Below are 19,199 nucleotides of genomic sequence, written 5' to 3'. Positions count from 1 at the left end.
AAGCTCGTCCCACCAGGCCCAAGGGCAGCTTCTACCCTCTGACAAGATGGACTCAGTCTCACAATCTAACGTGGCCCTTGCCTTTGTCCACTGTCTGCCTGCTCTGCACTTCCCCCTACAACTGTTACTGCGTTCCCTTGTTCTTCCTCAGTCCACTCTGGAACGACCCGATCTGTCTCAGCAGCCTGCCAGAACAGACTTTTAACCGCATCTCAGTACCGGCGACAATGATAAATCACCAGAGGCTCCGTCAGACGCACACTCACCTCTTCCGACTCCTTCGAGGATGGGTGGACGCTCCCGACTGTATCCATCGAACGGAGCACGGTTTCGGCCTCCTGGTGTGGGGAGGAAGCGACAGGAGGTGACTTTCCCCGAGAAGCGACTGGCCACCCCCGGTGAGCGCAGCCCGGCACTGCCAGGACCGTGTTGGAACGAGCGCGTGTCTTACTGATTGCCCCAGGGTTCGGTCCTGGGCCCACAACTGCTCACGATATACGCTAACAGTTTGTAGTGTGGGGTGTTGACTATGACACTAAAATGAGTGGAAAAGCCAATTTTGCAAAGAACGCAGACAGCCTGACCCTCCAGCAGGACTGGCATGTTGAACTGTTGGGAGAACTATTAGCCTTTCTGCCCTGCACGATCTCTCTTGGGGGCTTTGCTATTGATTGCTTGGTGGGTAGTGAGCACTGATGCTTTTTGTTGAAATAAGTGGGGGCGGCTTGATGCTTTGCTGCTGACTGTACGGGGAGAAGCGGGGGGGCTTCAGGTTTCTAACATTTTCACAGTCACTCATTCTTTAGGGCACTTCTTCTGATGTTATGAGAATGCAGGGTGACTTGGACAGGTTGGGTGAGTGGGCAAATGTATGGCAGATGCAGTTGAATGTGGATAAATGTGAGGTTATCCACTTTGGTGGCAAGAACAGGAAGGCAGATTACTATCTAAATGGAGTCAAGTTGGGAAAAGGGGAAGTACAACGAGATCTCGGTGTCCTTGTCATCAGTCAATGAAAGCAAGCATGCAGGTACAGCAGGCAGTGAAGAAAGCTAATGGCATGCTGGCTTTTATAACAAGAGGAATTGAGTATAGGAGTAAAGAGGTCCTTCTGCAGCTGTACAGGGCCCTGGTGAGACCCCACCTGGAGTATTGTGTGCAGTTTTGGTCTCCAAATTTGAGGAAGGACATTCTTGCTATTGAGGGAGTGCAGCGTAGGTTCACAAGGTTAATTCCCGGAATGGTGGGACTGTCATATGTTGAAAGATTGGAGTGACTGGGCTTGTATACACTGGAATTTAGAAGGATGAGAGGGGATCTGATTGAAACATATAAGATTATTAAGGGATTGGACACGCTGGAGGCAGGAAGCATGTTCCCGATGTTGGGGGAGTCCAGAACCAGAAGCCACAGTTTAAGAATAAGGGGTAGGCCATTTAGAACAGAGATGCGGAAAAACTTTTTCACCCAGAGAGTTGTAGATATGTGGAATGCTCTGCCCCAGAAGGCAGTGGAGGCCAAGTCTCTGGATGCATTCAAGAGAGAGTTAGATAGAGCTCTTATAGATAGCGGGGTCAAGGGATATGGGGAGAGGGCAGGAACGGGGTACTGATTGTGTATGATCAGCCATGATCACAGTGAATGGCGGTGCTGGCTAGAAGGGCCGAATGGCCTACTCCTACACCTACTGGCTATTGTCTTCTGTTTCCGTGAATGTCTGTGAAGAACAAGAATTTCAGGCTGTACATTGTGTACGTTCTCCGATATTGAATGGAATGATTGAAACTATATACGTTCAATTGTTCAGTGAATTTTTCAGTCATTGTATAGAATAGCTGCTTCTGGATTTTTCTAGAAGCTTCTTAGTTTTCCTCTGCAGCTCTGGAATCTGGCTATTTTATAGGTTAATTATCATCGTTGACCCATTTAGTCTGAGCTGCTTTTTGTAGAAGACGACCGCTTCTTTATCGTTTTAGTCACAGCATGGAAGCAGGCTGTTCGGCCCATCTAGTCCCTGCCAAACCGTTTAAACTGCCTCATCCTATCGACGTGCACCTGGACCATAGCCCTCAGTACTCCTCTTATCCAAACTTCGCTTAAACAACGAAATCAGAATCGCATGCACCACCCTCGAGTGAAATTTCCCCTCATGCCCCCTCAAACATCTCACTTCTCTTTGTTCATTTTCTGTTGCCGAAATACTCAGTAAACATCTGCAAGCATCAAGTTTTACGTTTCATTCTTGCCTACAGAGGAACTTCTGGATCTCCAAAGTCATCTTTACCATTCTATATCTGCTTGCACGGGCCCCTACAGGCGCTGTGGACCCCCAGCACATCAGCGCTCCCACGGGCCCCTACAGGAGCTGTGGACCCCCAGCACATCAGCGCTCCCACGGGCCCCTACAGGAGCTGTGGACCCCCAGCACAACAGCGCTCCCACGGGCCCCTACAGGAGCTGTGGACCCCCAGCACTTCAGCGCTCCCACGGGCCCCTACAGGAGCTGTGGACCCCCAGTACATCAGCGCTCCCACGGGCCGCTACAGGAGCTGTGGACCCCCAGCACATCAGCGCTCCCACGGGCCCCTACAGGAGCTGTGGACCCCCAGCACATCAGCGCTCCCACGGGCCCCTACAGGAGCTGTGGACCCCCAGCACATCAGCGCTCCCACGGGCCCCTACAGGAGCTGTGGACCCCCAGCACATCAGCGCTCCCACGGGCCCCTACAGGAGCTGTGGACCCCCAGCACATCAGCGCTCCCACGGGCCCCTACAGGAGCTGTGGACCCCCAGCACATCAGCGCTCCCACTGGGCCCTGCTGTGAACTGTGTACGTTTCCCTCACATAGTTCCTTAAGGCTACCGTGGCCGGCAGTGGTGTTGGGGATAAGATCGCGCTACCTATTAAACGCTCCCAACGGCGTCTGACAACCGCGTCCGGCTCCTGGCCTTCACGTGTGGTTTAGCTACTAAGCCCGGCGGAACAGTTTCTACTGACAGGAGGAGGGGCAAAGGTGGGTTACTGGCGCCTTAAAACCAGTCGCTTTGGGCAGATGGGGTTCATCAGCCTGGGTGTGGCAGCTCACCTAGAAGGAAAATTCTGATCTCAAACCTCCACTGCCTTGTGGCGATACCCACTCATGGGGAAGCCTTCGGGAGTCAACCCCGAGGGGAGAAAACTGGAGCTGGAGACCCCAAGGCAGTCCGACGTTGAGCTCAACTCCTGCGACACCGCAGGTGCCAAACTGTACCGGTCTCTGCCGTTCCCTTGGGTTTATCAGACGCTCAGAGAGGGGGATCGTACCGCCCAGGATTGCTCATCACGTAGACACTTGGAATACAACATCGATGGTTGACCCTGACCACGGAGGACCTCAGTTACCTTAGATTTACAAAGTGCAATGCCGCTCACTGGTCCTCCCCCGGCAGCTTGGTGGACGTCCACACCACAGGCAGACGGATCTATTACCGGCGGCTGCCACCCCTTCCTGGCTTTCACCAAGGAGGGGCAATTGACTCCCGTCGACATCACTGGTGCTGAGGTCGAGAGGGTCCAGACCTCCAATTTGCCAGGAGTGAACGTCAGCAAGACCCTGTCCTGGTCCAGGCGTCACAGCTAAGAAACTTCACCAAAGCCTCTCGCGTCCTCGGGAGGCTGAATAAGTTTTGCACGTCCCCGTTAATCTTCACCAATTTCCACTGATGTACCATCGAAAGTATCCTATCCGGATGCGTCACAGCTCCGTACAGAAACTGCTCCACCAAAACGCAGAGAGTCGCGGACACACCTCAGCACATCACAGGAAGCACTCACCCCTCCAAGCTTCTCGCTGCCACAGTAAAACAGCCAAAGACCCCACCCACCCAGACATTCCCTCTTTCTCACTCCCCTCTCCCATCGGGCAGAAGATACAAAAGCCTGAAAGCACGTCCCACCAGGCTCAAGGACAACTTCTACCCCGCTGTTATCAGACTATTGAACGGTCCCCCAGTACGATAAGACAGCTTCTACCCCGCTGTTATCGGACTATTGAACAGTCCCTCAGTACAATAAGACAGCTTCTACCCCGCTGTTATCAGACTATTGAACGGTCCCCCAGTACGATAAGACAGCTTCTACCCCGCTGTTATCAGACTATTGAACGATCCTCCAGTACGATAAGACAGCTTCTACCCCGATGTTATCAGACTATTGAACGGTCCCCCAGTACGATAAGACAGCTTCTACCCCGCTGTTATCAGACTATTGAACGGTCCCCCAGTACGATAAGACAGCTTCTACCCCGCAGTTATCAGACTATTGAACGGTCCCCCAGTACGATAAGACAGCTTCTACCCCGCTGTTATCGGACTATTGAACGGTCCCCCAGTACGATAAGACAGCTTCTACCCCGCTGTTATCAGACTATTGAACGGTCCCCAGTACGATAAGAGAGCTTCTACCCCGCTGTTATCAGACTATTGAACGGTCCCCAGTACGATAAGACAGCTTCTACCCCGCTGTTATCAGACTATTGAACGGTCCCCCAGTACGATAAGACAGCTTCTACCCCGCTGTTATCAGACTATTGAACGGTCCCCCAGTACGATAAGACAGCTTCTACCCCGCTGTTATCGGACTATTGAACGGTCCCCCAGTACGATAAGACAGCTTCTACCCCGCTGTTATCGGACTATTGAACGGTCCCCCAGTACGATAAGACAGCTTCTACCCCGCTGTTATCAGACTATTGAACGGTCCCCCAGTACGATAAGACAGCTTCTACCCCGCTGTTATCAGACTATTGAACGGTCCCCCAGTACCATAAGACAGCTTCTACCCCGCTGTTATCAGACTATTGAACGGTCCCCAGTACGATAAGATAGCTTCTACCCCGCTGTTATCAGACTATTGAACGGTCCCCCAGTACGATAAGACAGCTTCTACCCCGCTGTTATCAGACTATTGAACGGTCCCCCAGTACGATAAGACAGCTTCTACCCCGCTGTTATCAGACTATTGAACGGTCCCCCAGTACGATAAGACAGCTTCTACCCCGCTGTTATCAGACTATTGAACGGTTCCCCAGTACGATAAGACAGCTTCTACCCCGCTGTTATCAGACTATTGAACGGTCCCCCAGTACGATAAGACAGCTTCTACCCCGCTGTTATCAGACTATTGAACGGTCCCCCAGTACGATAAGACAGCTTCTACCCCGCTGTTATCAGACTATTGAACGGTCCCCCAGTACGATAAGACAGCTTCTACCCCGCTGTTATCAGACTATTGAACGGTCCCCCAGTACGATAAGACAGCTTCTACCCCGCTGTTATCAGACTATTGAACGGTCCCCCAGTACGATAAGACAGCTTCTACCCCGCTGTTATCAGACTATTGAACGGTCCCCCAGTACGATAAGACAGCTTCTACCCCGCTGTTATCAGACTATTGAATGGTCCCCCAGTACGATAAGACAGCTTCTACCCCGCTGTTATCAGACTATTGAACGGTCCCCCAGTACGATGAGACAGCTTCTACCCCGCTGTTATCAGACTATTGAACGGTCCCCCAGTACGATGAGACAGCTTCTACCCCGCTGTTATCAGACTATTGAACGGTCCCCCAGTACGATAAGACAGCTTCTACCCCGCTGTTATGACTATTGAACGGTCCCCCAGTACGATAAGACAGCTTCTACCCCGCTGTTATCAGACTATTGAACGGTCCCCCAGTACGATAAGACAGCTTCTACCCCGCTGTTATCAGACTATTGAACGGTCCCCCAGTACGATAAGACAGCTTCTACTCCGCTGTTATGACTATTGAACGGTCCCCCAGTACGATAAGACAGCTTCTACCCCGCTGTTATCAGACTATTGAACGGTCCCCAGTACGATAAGACAGCTTCTACCCCGCTGTTATCAGACTATTGAACGGTCCCCCAGTACGATAAGACAGCTTCTACCCCGCTGTTATCAGACTATTGAACGGTCCCTCAGTATGATAAGACAGCTTCTACCCCGCTGTTATGACTATTGAACGGTCCCCCAGTACGATAAGACAGCTTCTACCCCGCTGTTATCAGACTATTGAACGGTCCCTCAGTATGATAAGACAGCTTCTACCCCGCTGTTATGACTATTGAACGGGCCACTAATCGAATAAGATGGACTCTTGACCGTACAGTCTACCTCGTCGTGACCCTCGCACCTTGTTGTCTGCCTGCACTGCCCTTTCTCTATAACCGTAACACTTCATTCTGTAATTGTTTTCCCTTGTTCTTCCTCGATGCTCTGTGTAATGATCTGATCTGCATGAAGAGTGTGCCAGAAGAGCTTTTCACTTGCTGCCCATGACAATAATAAACCATTCCCAAGCCACACACAGCGGGAGGGAGACTCCCAGTATCTCCAACGTAACAGCAGGAACTCAGGTCTGTCAGAAGAGCGGATCTGCTGGGGATCCCCGGGGATTGCTTTCCTACCTGGGTGAAGGTGAACCTCTCGGTGTGGGTGAAGCGGGAGCCCTTCATCTCCGTGCCGACCAAGCCGGTGCCGTAGGACTGCAGGAGCTGGGCCAGGTCGGAGGTCGAGTCGCTCACCGCCCCGGGTCCGAGCTGGACACAGCGCTGGAATTGTTCCCGGATCCGTCTCTGTAGCCGCTGGCACTTGCGGGCTCTGTATTCCTGAGGATCCAGGGGAATTACAAAAAAGCAGCTTGAGGGATCAAAGAAAAAGGGGGAACTGCCGAGTTCCAGTGCCCCGTGCCCCTACGGTGAGCTGGGTCCCGTTGTCACGCATCTCTCTTATCAGGGGAACCTCTGGGTCCCGTTGCCCCACGTGCCTATTGGGAGGTGGTGGAAGAGCTGGGTCCTGTTGCCCCACATCCCTCTGATGGGGGGGGAATCGATGGCGGCCCTGCAGAGAGGTGTGGTGCACCCATCTGATGAGGAAACACTGGCGGGTCCTGACGCCCGCGATACTACAGTCCACTGGGTCCCCTCTCACCGCTCCTACCCCCCCCCCCCACGGTAAGGCAGAGAGACCACTGAGGCCCAGAGCCCCCCAAGATGGTGGTGGGGGTGGGGTGGGGGCAGAGACTGATAATCAGACAATGTTTAATGCGCTCAGCAGGGTCAAGCGGCATCTGAGGAGGGAGAATCAGCTTGAAGGCCCTTCACTGCACAGAGAACAGGTGAAGGCCACTCAGCCCCTCAATGCTGGCCCACCATTCAATGTGATCTATTCTGGTCTCAACAATTCCCGGGATATTTTTCTATCTCCAGCTTACGTACTTCCAACGATCCAGCCCCCACCGTCCTCGGGGCAGAGAAGCCCGGAGATTCCCCTCCCCGAGAGAAGAAATCCCTGCACACCGAGTGCGCTATGACCCACCCCTCATCTCCCTGTCTGTGACCTTCCCATTAACGCCACTGACAGACGGTACTGTGCAGTTCCAAGGGAGGGGGGGGGGGGAGCAGGAACAACCAGAGAGATTCTGTAATGATCAATAAACCAGGTATTTGGAATCAAATGACCTTCTCTGGTGTCTCAGGGCTGGGTGTGTCTGCACCCGTACCACCCCCTACCCCGGCACACCTTCTCTGCCAGCCCCCACCCCGCGGTGCTTCACTCTCGCATTCCCAGCATCTTTTGTTCCCCTAGATTTACAAACTCGCTCTCCACTCCACGCTGACAAATACAGTACGGTACCCTAGTTATGTCCGGCTACATATACGCACCGTGTCCGCATGTCGATGCCGTTACAAAGAAGGCACGCCAGCAGGGCTGTATCTCATTCGGGATTTGGTACGTCACTGAAGGAGAACAGGTTTCTACAGCTGTATCGTGGAAAGCACTCTAACTGGTGGCATCAGCGCCTGACGTGGGGACATGGGTGGGACGGGGTAGGCACTGCACAGGATCGAAACAGGCTGCAGGAAGTCATGAACTCTGCCAGCTCCGTCGTGGAGTCTAGCCTCCCCAAAGACAGTGAAACAACAAGGCAGATTCATCATTCAGGACCCTTTTCTCATTGCTACCGTCAGGGGCAGAAGCCCGACCACCCTCACCTAACGATTCAGGGACAGTTTCTTCCCCCCGCCATCAGACTTCTGAGCGGACACTGAACCCATGGACACTACCTCACTCTTCCTCTTTATATTCTTACTTTCTAAGTCGCAGTCCTTTGTTACACCTGCAATGTTTCACAACGTACAATTGCCAGAAAAAGTTGGTGAACCCTTTGCAATTGCCTGGTTTTCTGCATTAATTACTCATAAAATGTGATCAGATCTTCACCTGAGTCACAGTAATAGACAAACACAATCTGCCTAAACTAACAACACACAAGCAATTGTACTCTTCATGTCTTCATTAAACACATTGTTTAATCACTCACAGTCCGGGCTGGAAAAAGTACCCTGTATTTAACACCTCCTTTAGCAGCACTAACCTCCACCAAACATTTCCTGGAGCTGCTGATCAGGCTTGCTCAACAGCAAGAAGGAATTTTAGACCATTCCTCTGTACAGAACTGTTTCAGTTCATCAATATATCCGGGACACTTTACGTGAACAGCCCTCTTCAGTTTATGCCACAGCATCTCAGTTGGCTTAAGGTTTGGAATCTGACTTGGCCATTCCAAAACACGAATTTCCTTTTTAAACCATTCCGTTGTTGATTTATTCTCCTGTTTCTTGTTGCACCATCTAACTCTTATTAGGCTTCAGGTGATAAGACTGCCACCCTGACATTCTTGATGCAGTTTTGAACTTCTCGTCCCCTCGACTGCAAGCAGCCCGGGCCCTGAGGACACAAAGCAGCCCAGGCCCGGAGGACACAAAGCAGCCCGGGCCCTGAGGACACAAAGCAGCCCGGGCCCTGAGGACACAAAGCAGCCCAGGCCCTGAGGACACAAAGCAGCCCAGGCCCTGAGGACACAAAGCAGCCCCAAGACAAGATGCTCTTTCCACCACGCTCCACAGTTGGGATGAGGTTTTTGGTGTTGGTTTTTTTCTGCAAAAAGATTAATTTTTGTCTTATCTGTCCACAGAACGTGGCCCCGGAAGTGTTGTCGTACATCCAGCTGGTCTTTGCAAACTTAAGACATGCAGCAATGTTTTTACAGTGGACACATGAACAGAGACTTTAGCAAGCTCGAGAGATGTCTGCAGGTCTTGGGTTCTCATTTTACCCCCCACAGCAGTGCACGTTGTGCCCTTGGTGTGATCTTTGCAGGACGTCCCCTCCCAGGGAGAGCAGCAACAGCACTGAATTTCCTCCATTTGTAGACAGTTTCTCTTACTGTGGACTGATGAACACTCAGGCCTTTAGAAATACTTCCGTTGCCTTTTCCAGCTTCATGTACCTCTGCAATTCTTCTACTAAGGTCATCTGAAAGTTGTTTGGATCGAGGCCTGGTGCACATAAGCAGATCTTCCTTGAGAAGAGCAGGCTCTGTCAGTAACCTGACTTTGTGTATCTTTGGAATAATTGATGCCAAATAGCTTCCTGGGAGGTTCACACACCTTACTGAACCTAGACTGTGATTGTTCAAATGGTGTACTCAGTATGGGTCCTACTGCCCTTCCCTTGGACAACATCGGTGGCGTGGAGAGGGGAGACTTGCAGCTTGGGCAACTGCCGGTCTTCCACAAAAGACAGAACCTTGCCCAGGCTTTCCAAGGTGCAAATCCATGGTCTGTCGAGACCAATGGAGGCCTACATTGATAAGAAGTACAATTGTTTGCGCGTTATTAGTTTAGGCAGATCGCGTTTGTCTATTATTGTGACTTAGACCACATTCCATGGGTAATTAATGCAGAAAACCAGGCAATTGCAACTTTTTCTTGTCAGTGACTCTGCTGACGCAGCTGCGAAGGATTTGGACCCACCTCTGGTGACAGGCGGGACGCCAAGCCCTGGCCGTTCCACTCCACGTCCCACTCCTGGACGGCACTGAGCTCGATGGCGGCACGCTCCAGGATCGAGGCAGCGACACAGGAGTGGCTGGCCTGCTCGGTGACGGGCGGGCAGTGCCGATCCCAGTACTCCTTGGACTCTGCGGACACCGAGAGAAGGCAGAAGAGTTGGTGCTGGGGGGAGGAGGGTGTGGCCGGCTCGGGGGGGGGGCGTGGTCGGTGGACAGAGAGCAACGAACCTTGGTGGGAGCTCAGTGTCCCACAGCGCAGGGGGAGCCCCTTCACCAACGGCTCACTGTGTCTCATGCCATCCTCCCAGGAAGCAATTCAACCCACGGGACACTGTGTAGCCGACACCCTGAGCACTCCAGCAGCCCACAGAACCTACTGAAGTCACATGCACGCAAAAAACACTGGAAGAACTCAGCAGCTATAGTGGGGAGTAAACAGTCGACATTTTGGGCTGAGACCCTCAATCAGCACAGGACAAGTAGGGGGCAGGAGGGGAAGGAGATGACAGTGGACCATGGGAGAAATGGAAGGAGGAGGTGAACCGGGGTGGGGGGGGGTGCGAGGAGAAGAGGAGGGGTGAGAGGCAAACTAGAATGGGGAATGGAAAGGGAGAGGATGAGGGGAGGGGTGGGTGGGGGAGAATTTACCAGAAGCAATGTTCATGCCTGCAGTTTGGAGGCTACCCAGACGGAACACGAGGCACCGCTCCTCCACCCTGAGAGACACAGGCCAGGGACTGACATGTTGGAACGGGAGGCCACCGGGAAGTCGAACTGGGATGGGAGGCCACCGGGAAATGTCACCCTAGGAACTGACTTCCGGTCCACAGCCCGACCCGATGGAGTGCTCTCCCGATAAGAGCGAGCATTCTCTCAAGCGACAGAACTCAAAGCACACCCCCCGCCCAAGGAGGAATATCGATCACTGTCCCTCTTGGCACTGCGCTCCATGGCTGGGACAAATCAGCCCATTTCCCCCAGGGCCGGGAACAGCGGGATCACCCTTTGCCCACAGTTACTCCACCGCTGGTTGGGGAGCCGGGGGCTCCAGCCAACCTCGGTGACTGTCCCAGTGATCAGCTACACCCGACATATGACAGGTGGAGGGGAAGGTAGTGTTAAGCAAGCAGGGAATCTTGCAGAAAGACTTAAGCAGATTGGGAGACTAGGAAAGAAAGTGGCAGATGAAGAATACAGTGTTCGGAAGTGCAGGGTCTTCGGTAGAAGGAATAAAGTCAGACTATTTTTCTGAACGGGAGGAAATTCAGAACCCTGAGGGGCAAAGGGACTTGGGAGTTAATAATAGGCAAATGCAACGTTAGTTTTCTCTCCAGCGGACTAGAACATAAAAGCAAGGATGTAATGTTGAGGCTTTCTACAGCACTGGTGAAGCCTCACTCGGAGTATTGGGAGTGGTTTTGGACCCCTTATCTAAAAGACGTGCTGGCATTGGGGAGGATCCAGAGGGGGCTCATGAGAATGATACTGGGAGTGAAAAGGTTAACATATGATGGCTCTTGCCCTGTACTCCCTGGAGTTTAGAAGAATGAGGGGGATCTCATTGAAACCTATCGGATATTAAAGGGCCGAGACAGAGCAGACGGAGAGAGGAACCATAGGGAACAGCGTCAGAATAGAAGAACACACATTTAGAACAGAAATGAGAAGGAATTTCTTCAGCCAGAGGGTGGCGAATCTGTGGAGGCCAAGTCACTGATACATTTAAAGTGGAGGTTGATAGGTTTTTGATTATTCAGGCTACAGGAGAATTGTTGTTGAAAGGAAAATTAAGTCAGCTATGACGGAATGGTAGAGTAGACTTGATGGGCCGAGTCTGATATGGAAACACCGATGCCCTTGAAAGGAAAATCCTACGAAGAGTTGCGGATATAGCACGGTCCGTCACAGGCAAAGGGCCTCCTCACCACTGGGCACATCTACACGAAACATTATTGCAGGAAAGGAACATCTATCATCAGAGACCACCCCCCACCAGGCCAGGCTCCCTTCTCACTGCTGCCGTCAGGAAGGAGGTACAGGAGCCCCAGGACTCACACCACCAGCTTCAGTAGAAGTTACTACCCCTCAACCAAAGTGGATAACTTCACTTGCTCTATCATTGAACTGTCCCCCACAACCAACAGACTCACCTTCTCAGGCTCTTCATCTCACGATCTCGTAACTTATCGTTTATTACGATTATTTCTGTTTGCATTTGCAGAGTCTGCTCACTGGCAGCAGGTCCAAGTTGGTGTGGTCCTTCATTGATTCTGTTACGGTTATTAATCTGCGATGGATTTATTGAGTATGCCCGCAAGAAAGTGAATCTCAGGGTTGAACATGGTGACTGTGCTGCCTTTATGGCAGTTATTTAGTTTATAATATTTTCGCGTAGTAATTTGTTAGCATTTTTTTAGTTAAAGTTAGGATTGTTTAAATCAATTGATTTGTCTGTAATACATCGCGGCTGCGATGACGTCACATCCGGGTTCGCCGCGTCTTGTGGGGAATTACCGGTTTGAGATTCACGCAAGGGTGGGGGTCACTCACATGTGCCACCATAACGCTGACTAGGGTCTCTCTATGCACCAAAGACACAGTGAAAGCAACGCTGTAAGTCATTAGATAATCGGTATTTTGAGTTAAAATGTTAACGCCGATTCTGTTAAAAGTAACGACGGTCGGTAAGGTTTACCTTTTCGTCAAAGAGTCGGGATAGTTTGTATTGAAGTGTATCTAAAGCAGCCAATGGAGCAGCTAGATTCTGACTGTATGCTGCACTTTAATGTAATGTAGTTATTGTAGTTTTACCTTTGCAAGTATTCACAATGTAAATGTGATATTTAGAAGGAAACAAACACTGTACCAATCTTGTATTGTTTTTCAACAGTTTTCACCATACGTTAATGTGAAGAGTGAACAGTAAATGGTTAATCTTACTGCGACCTCGTTTGCATTGATTCTGGTTTATCTCGACGTTTACCTCGGCGTTACGTCACACCTGAGCGAGAACGTTACAGTGACCTATCTACTTCGATAATAAATTTCCTTTGAACTCCCCAACACCACGTATACACCACCCAACCCTTCCCCCCACATACACACCTGTTGGGATATTCTTCCCAGCCGGCCAGATTCCGGGGAGGCTGAGTGGCTGACTGCAGAATTCCTGGATCGCTCGGGAGCCCTGCAAACGGAGAAGGTGCATCAGAGGTGCATCAGAGGTGGGGAAGGCACCTTCTCCAAGACTCCGCCCTCTCAGCATTCTGCTTCCCTCCACCTCCCATTCCCAACCCAAGGGAATTCCCAACTCCCGGGATGGAAGGGAACAAGCTCCAGCCCCCAGGGATTCCGTGACTGGACGAGCAATGGGGACAACGTTAACCCAGAGGAGGGTGGTGCAGGGGGCTTGTGGTGACTGGCCGAGGTCGAGGGCAGGGGATTGATTTCTCAGTTGCTCTGGGATCTGGGGTCCCTGTATCTGCTGGAATTGGAACAGAAGCGTTTCTAGATTAAGTTTTGTGTGCTTGGCTGAGGAGCTCCAGGTCATCAGAACTCGCCAGAATCTCAGGCAGAGACAAGGAGCCGAATTAGACCGTGAGGTAGGTTAAGAACCTTGTCGGCAAGACCAAGGGATTGATTCCGGGCTTCAGGAAGGGGAAGCCGAGGGAAGGCACACTAGTCCTCACCGAGGGATCAGCAGTTTCAAGATCGTGGGGCTCACCATCTCTGAAGATCTACCCTGGGCAGACCCCCGAGGATCCGTGAGCACACGCCTCCGTCCGCAGCGGACGGGTATCACCGACCCTCCCTCCCCGATGGGGATAGAAGGGGCACCCACCTGAGTGGCCAGCAGTCCGGGAGTCCTGAGGGAGGGTGGGAGCCAAGGGGTGGCCAGTTCCTGCCTGATCCGTGTCGCAATGGCTCGCTGGAGCACGGCGGGTTTCCCTGCTGGGGGGGGGGAACAGGAGTGTTAATGAGTTCGGCAGCAGGTCCTGCACATCCTCCTCCCCATACACACCCTTACCAACTCACCCTCCCTCCCCACGGCGGGTTTCCCTGCTGGGGGGAGGGGGAACAGGAGTGTTAGTGAGTTCGGCAGCAGGTCCTGCACATCCTCCTCCCCATACACACCCTTACCAACTCACCCTCCCTCCCCACGGCGGGTTTCCCTGCTGGGGGGAGGGGGAACAGGAGTGTTAGTGAGTTTGGCAGCAGGTCCTGCACATCCTCCTCCCCATACACACCCTTACCAACTCACCCTCCCTCCCCACGGCGGGTTTCCCTGCTGGGGAGGGGGGAAGAGGAGTGTTAGTGAGTTCGGCAGCAGGTCCTGCACATCCTCCTCCCCATACACACCCTTACCAACTCACCCTCCCTCCCCACGGCGGGTTTCCCTGCTGGGGGGAGGGGGGAAGAGGAGTGTTAGTGAGTTCGGCAGCAGGTCCTGCACATCCTCCTCCCCATACACACCCTTACCAACTCACCCTCCCTCCCCACGGCGGGTTTCCCTGCTGGGGGGAGGGGGAACAGGAGTGTTAGTGAGTTTGGCAGCAGGTCCTGCACATCCTCCTCCCCATACACACCCTTACCAACTCACCCTCCCTCCCCACGGCGGGTTTCCCTGCTGGGGAGGGGGGAAGAGGAGTGTTAGTGAGTTCGGCAGCAGGTCCTGCACATCCTCCTCCCCATACACACCCTTACCAACTCACCCTCCCTCCCCACGGCGGGTTTCCCTGCTGGGGGGAGGGGGGAAGAGGAGTGTTAGTGAGTTCGGCAGCAGGTCCTGCACATCCTCCTCCCCATACACACCCTTACCAACTCACCCTCCCTCCCCACGGCGGGTTTCCCTGCTGAGGGGGGGAAATGGGGGGGGAAGAGGAGTGTTAGTGAGTTCGGCAGCAGGTCCTGCACATCCTCCTCCCCATACACACCCTTACCAACTCACCCTCCCTCCCCACGGCGGGTTTCCCTGCTGATGGGGGAGGGATCAGTGGGGGTACACAGCCCCCGCATCTGAACACACTCTTCCCACATGGAGTGCACGTTTCCCTGGTTTTTTTTGGGGGGGGGCAGCAGGTCCAGTTCACCCCACCCTCCTCCACACCCACCCATCTCCTTGTAGACAAACCTACTCTCCCTATCTAAACAATCCACCACCCCCCTCCCCACATCTTCTTTAAACAATCCACCCTCTCTCACCTTCAATACATGCCCTCTGGTATTAGACAGCTCAACGCTGGGAAACAGATACTCCCTGTCCACTCTCTCCACGCCTCTCAAATTCTTATAAACCTCTATCAGGTCTCCCCTCGGCCTCCAGAGAAAACAGCCCAAGTTTGTCCAGCCTCTCCTGAAAGCCCATGCCCTGTAAACCAGGTGAACCTTTCCTGCGCCCTCCCCAAAGCCTCGACATCCTTCCTATAGTGAGGTGCCCAGATTTGACCCCCCCCAAAGGGCAGCACCTCACACTCCCGTACACCGCTCTCCATCTCTCTGAAAATGAATCTGTGAACGTCCCTGCCTCCAGAGCGGTCAGTGAGGAACCTTTCCCCTTGACCGAGGGGTGTAGGTTCTGGGGAAGGGGTTCAGAGGATTCTGGAAGGTTCCGAAGTTGGGGTTGGATTCAGCGCCCGCGATGGAGAGAGACGAGGGGCGCGTCTAGACCTGTCGGCTGGTGGGCGGACTCCGCTCCGTCCCGGGGCAACCTCTCCACCAGGAACATGAGCAGCCGTCGAAGTTCCTGCTCGTTGCTGTAGAGGAAGGTCTGGTAGCCGATCTCGCCCTCGTACCCCAGGTCCTGCGGGGGTGGGGAGGAAGACGAGCAGGGGTGAGAACCGGCGGTGAACAGCGGCCATCCCAGCACCGTTCCGTCCTTCCCCAGTTCCACCCCAGCCAGTAATACCACCCCAAACCTCCCATCTCAACTCCAACCCACTCATCACCACCAATCTCCAGTACACCCCACCCTTCCCTGTGGAACTAGTAGCCCCTCCGACATATGGCCTCACTCCGCTGAGCCAACGGTGAGCTTACCCTACACATCCCCACTGATCCAGCACAGAATTACGGCTCCCCAACCACACACTCCCACCCGCAACCCACGCTGGGGCTGGGGCTGGGGCAGATGCGGACCCCTCACCTGACAGGCTTGGGCCAGGGACATGCCGAGGCGGAAGCGCGCCGACATTCCGGGTGGAAGGAGGTGGCTGAGGCCGTTCACCGAGGGGGGGTCGATCCTCTGTAAACAGCGGAGCACACCCTCCACGATCATCTCCGTGCTGAACTGGCCCAGGCTGCACACATCATCAGGGATCTCGCTGTGGGAGGGAGAGAGAGAGGTTTAGTGAGGCTGGAACCCCTCCCCTCCCCCCAGCCCCCACATCATTACCCTCTCTATCCTGCGGAGGGACCACCCCCTCCCAGGCCACACACATCATCAGGGATCTCACTGTGGTAGGGAGGGAGAGGGGTTCACTGCAGCCAGAAACACCCCCACCACCATAACATTCTACCCTGGGGGAAGTGGAAGGGTCAGTGCACGTCTGGGGGAAGAGACAGTCTCCATCCTGTCGGGGCACCGCCTGGAGGGAGTAGACAATCTGGAAAGTGGGGGGGGGGGGGGGGTGGGAAGATTGCCTGGAAGGAGTGGTCTCAGAGGGGTGGTCCGTCCGTCCTGGGGGGGGTTTGGGTCTCCCTCCTGTCACCTCTCTTACACGACTGTGCTGCAACACACAGCTCGAACCACATCATCAAATACGCCGATGACACGACCGTGGTGGGTCTCATCAGCAACAACGACGAGTCAGCTTACAGAGAGGAGGTGCAGCGGCTAACGGACTGGAGCAGAGCCAACAACCTGTCTCTGAATGTGAACAAAACAAAAGAGATGGTTGTTGACTTCAGGAGGGCACGGAGCGAACACTCCCCACTGAACATCGACAGCTCCTTGGTAGAGATCGTTAAGGGCACCAAATTTCTTGCTGTTCACCTGGCGGAGAATCTCACCTGGTCCCTCAACACCAGCTCCATAGCAAAGAAAGCCCAGCAGCGTCTCTACTTTCTGCAAAGGCTGATGAAAGTCCATCTCCCACCCTCCATCCTCATCACATTCTACAGGGGTTGTATTGAGAGCATCCTGAGCAACTGCATCACTGCCTGGTTCGGAAATTGCACCATCTCGGATCGCAAGACCCTGCAGCGGATAGTGAGGTCAGCCGAGATCATCATCGGGGTCTCTCTTCCCGCCATCACAGACAAATACACTACACGCTGCATCTGCAAAGGAAGCAGCATTATGAAGGACCCTGTGCACCCCTCACACAAACTCATCTCCCTCCTGCCGTCTGGGAAAAGGATCCGAAGCATTCGGGCTCTCACGACCAGACTGTGTAACAGTTTCTTCCCCAAAGCTATCAGACTCCTCAATACCCAGAGCCTGGACTGACACCTTGCCCTACTGTCCTGTTTATTATTTATTGTAATGCCTGCACTGTTTTGTGCACTTTATGCAGTCCTGGGTAGGTCTGTAGTCTAGTGTAGTTTTTTTTCTGTGTAGTTTTTTACGTAGCTCAGTCTAGTTTTTGTACTGTGTCATGTAACACCATGGTCCTGAAAAACGTTTTCTCATTTTTACTATGCACTGTGCCAGCAGTTATGGTCGAAATGACAATAAAAAGTGACTTGACTAAACCCTGGACAGGAAGCCTGGTTCGGGTCTCTATGGACAGGAAGCCTGGTTCGGGTCTCCGTGCATCCTATCTGGGGGCCTGTCTGCACCCTGTCTTGGAGATAGTCTGGGAGGGAAGTTATCTGGGGATGTCCAGTTGGAGAGGGCTGTCATGTGACCAGTCGGGGGTGGGGGTGGGAGTGGGGGTACGGTCTCCGGCCAGTCTGGTAAGTCCTCCCAGCCACCCCCTCCCGTCCCGTCCCGTCCCCTCCCGTCCTGTCCCCGGACACTCACGTGCCGACGTCGGCCAGCGCCCGGACCAGGATCCGATCGACCTCCTCCATGGAGCCGCCACTGTTGATTTCCGGAAACCCCGCCTCCCCGGCAGGAAGTCACGTGACGTGTCAGCGCGACGCTTGCCGGGAGTTGTAGTCAGTATCTAATGCTCCTCCATCCTTAAAGGGTCGGCGTCTCTCCAGCAAACCGAGCGTTTGGCGCGGTTACCAGATCAGCTTTCTCGGAGCCAAATTCCAGAAATATTGGCTTTTTTTTAAAAAAAAAAAATTTCAATTTGGTTGGCTTCAGAAAATTCATTTGGGTTTTGGGCTTTTCCTGGCTTTTTTACATGCTAAAATTATCTGCAGGAAAACTACATACCATCCTTTTTCTAAAACATTCTCCTGTTATTTTGTGGTAGTTACATTCGGCAATGTTTCTGTCGCCAACTGAGTCTGCAAGAAGTCGGTCACGTGGGTCCGGGTCCAGTTTGTCTCGGACCTCCGAAGTGTTCCGATGTGACTTACAATCATACAAATCGACCATGAAGTGTGCTTTCTGCATGTAATAACATTTCGTGGTGAAGCTGTGACGCCTTCGGCTGTTCTTATAAATCACTTATTATCAACACCCATGGCCATGTCATCAAAGCTTCTTGCGAAAGCAATCGTAAATACAATAGCAAGTGGGAAGAAACATTTGTATGGGTTCAAAAGGCTGCTGATGGATCCGGGGGGGGGGCAGCTTATTGTAAATTGTGCCCCTGCAATGTTTTACCAAGAATTAGCAACCTTTCAACTCATGAAAAATTGGAGAAACGCAAGCGGAGAACACCAAGACCAAGGAGATGGTGGTGGACTTTAGGAGATCTAGGCCTCATATGGAGCCAGTGATCATTAATGGAGAATGTGTGGAGCAGGTTAAGACCTACAAGTATCTGGGAGTACAGTTAGACGAGAAGCTAGACTGGACTGCCAACACAGATGCCTTGTGCAGGAAGGCACAGAGTCGACTGTACTTCCTTAGAAGGTTAGCGTCATTCAATGTCTGTAGTGAGATGCTGAAGATGTTCTATAGGTCAGTTGTGGAGAGCGCCCTCTTCTTTGTGGTGGCGTGTTGGGGAGGAAGCATTAAGAAGAGGGACGCCTCACGTCTTAATAAGCTGGTAAGGAAGGCGGGCTCTGTCGTGGGCAAAGTACTGGAGAGTATAACATCGGTAGCTGAGCGAAGGGCGCTGAGTAGGCTACGGTCAATTATGGATAACTCTGAACATCCTCTACATAGCACCATCCAGAGACAGAGAAGCAGTTTCAGCAACAGGTTGCTATCGATGCAATG

The 19,199-nt window shown here is 52.9% G+C and overlaps 1 protein-coding gene across 2 annotated transcripts in view; it reads right to left on the bottom strand.

Moving 5' to 3' along the window:
- The window catches only part of ccdc22 (CCC complex scaffolding subunit CCDC22), a 62,250-nt gene extending 44,275 nt beyond the window's left edge, over window positions 1-17,975 (bottom strand). Inside the window, exons 1-8 of one of the 2 annotated variants that reach the window (XM_073028698.1) lie at window positions 17,880-17,975; window positions 16,059-16,236; window positions 15,584-15,716; window positions 13,758-13,867; window positions 13,022-13,103; window positions 9,879-10,045; window positions 6,468-6,668; window positions 267-338 (exon numbers count right to left, since the gene is read on the bottom strand). In XM_073028698.1, the coding sequence (XP_072884799.1) occupies window positions 267-338; window positions 6,468-6,668; window positions 9,879-10,045; window positions 13,022-13,103; window positions 13,758-13,867; window positions 15,584-15,716; window positions 16,059-16,236; window positions 17,880-17,929 (993 nt within the window). In that variant the 5' untranslated portion in view covers window positions 17,930-17,975. The remainder of the gene's footprint in view (window positions 1-266; window positions 339-6,467; window positions 6,669-9,878; window positions 10,046-13,021; window positions 13,104-13,757; window positions 13,868-15,583; window positions 15,717-16,058; window positions 16,237-17,879) is intronic. The other variant, XM_073028699.1, reaches the window with a different exon arrangement.
- Window positions 17,976-19,199: the final 1,224 nt, after the last annotated feature.

The sequence above is a fragment of the Hemitrygon akajei genome, chromosome 24, assembly GCF_048418815.1.
Source record: "Hemitrygon akajei chromosome 24, sHemAka1.3, whole genome shotgun sequence".
Classification (NCBI taxonomy): domain Eukaryota; kingdom Metazoa; phylum Chordata; class Chondrichthyes; order Myliobatiformes; family Dasyatidae; genus Hemitrygon; species Hemitrygon akajei.
The sequence above is the reverse complement of the archived record's forward strand: the minus strand, read 5'-3'. Positions and strand labels throughout refer to the sequence as shown.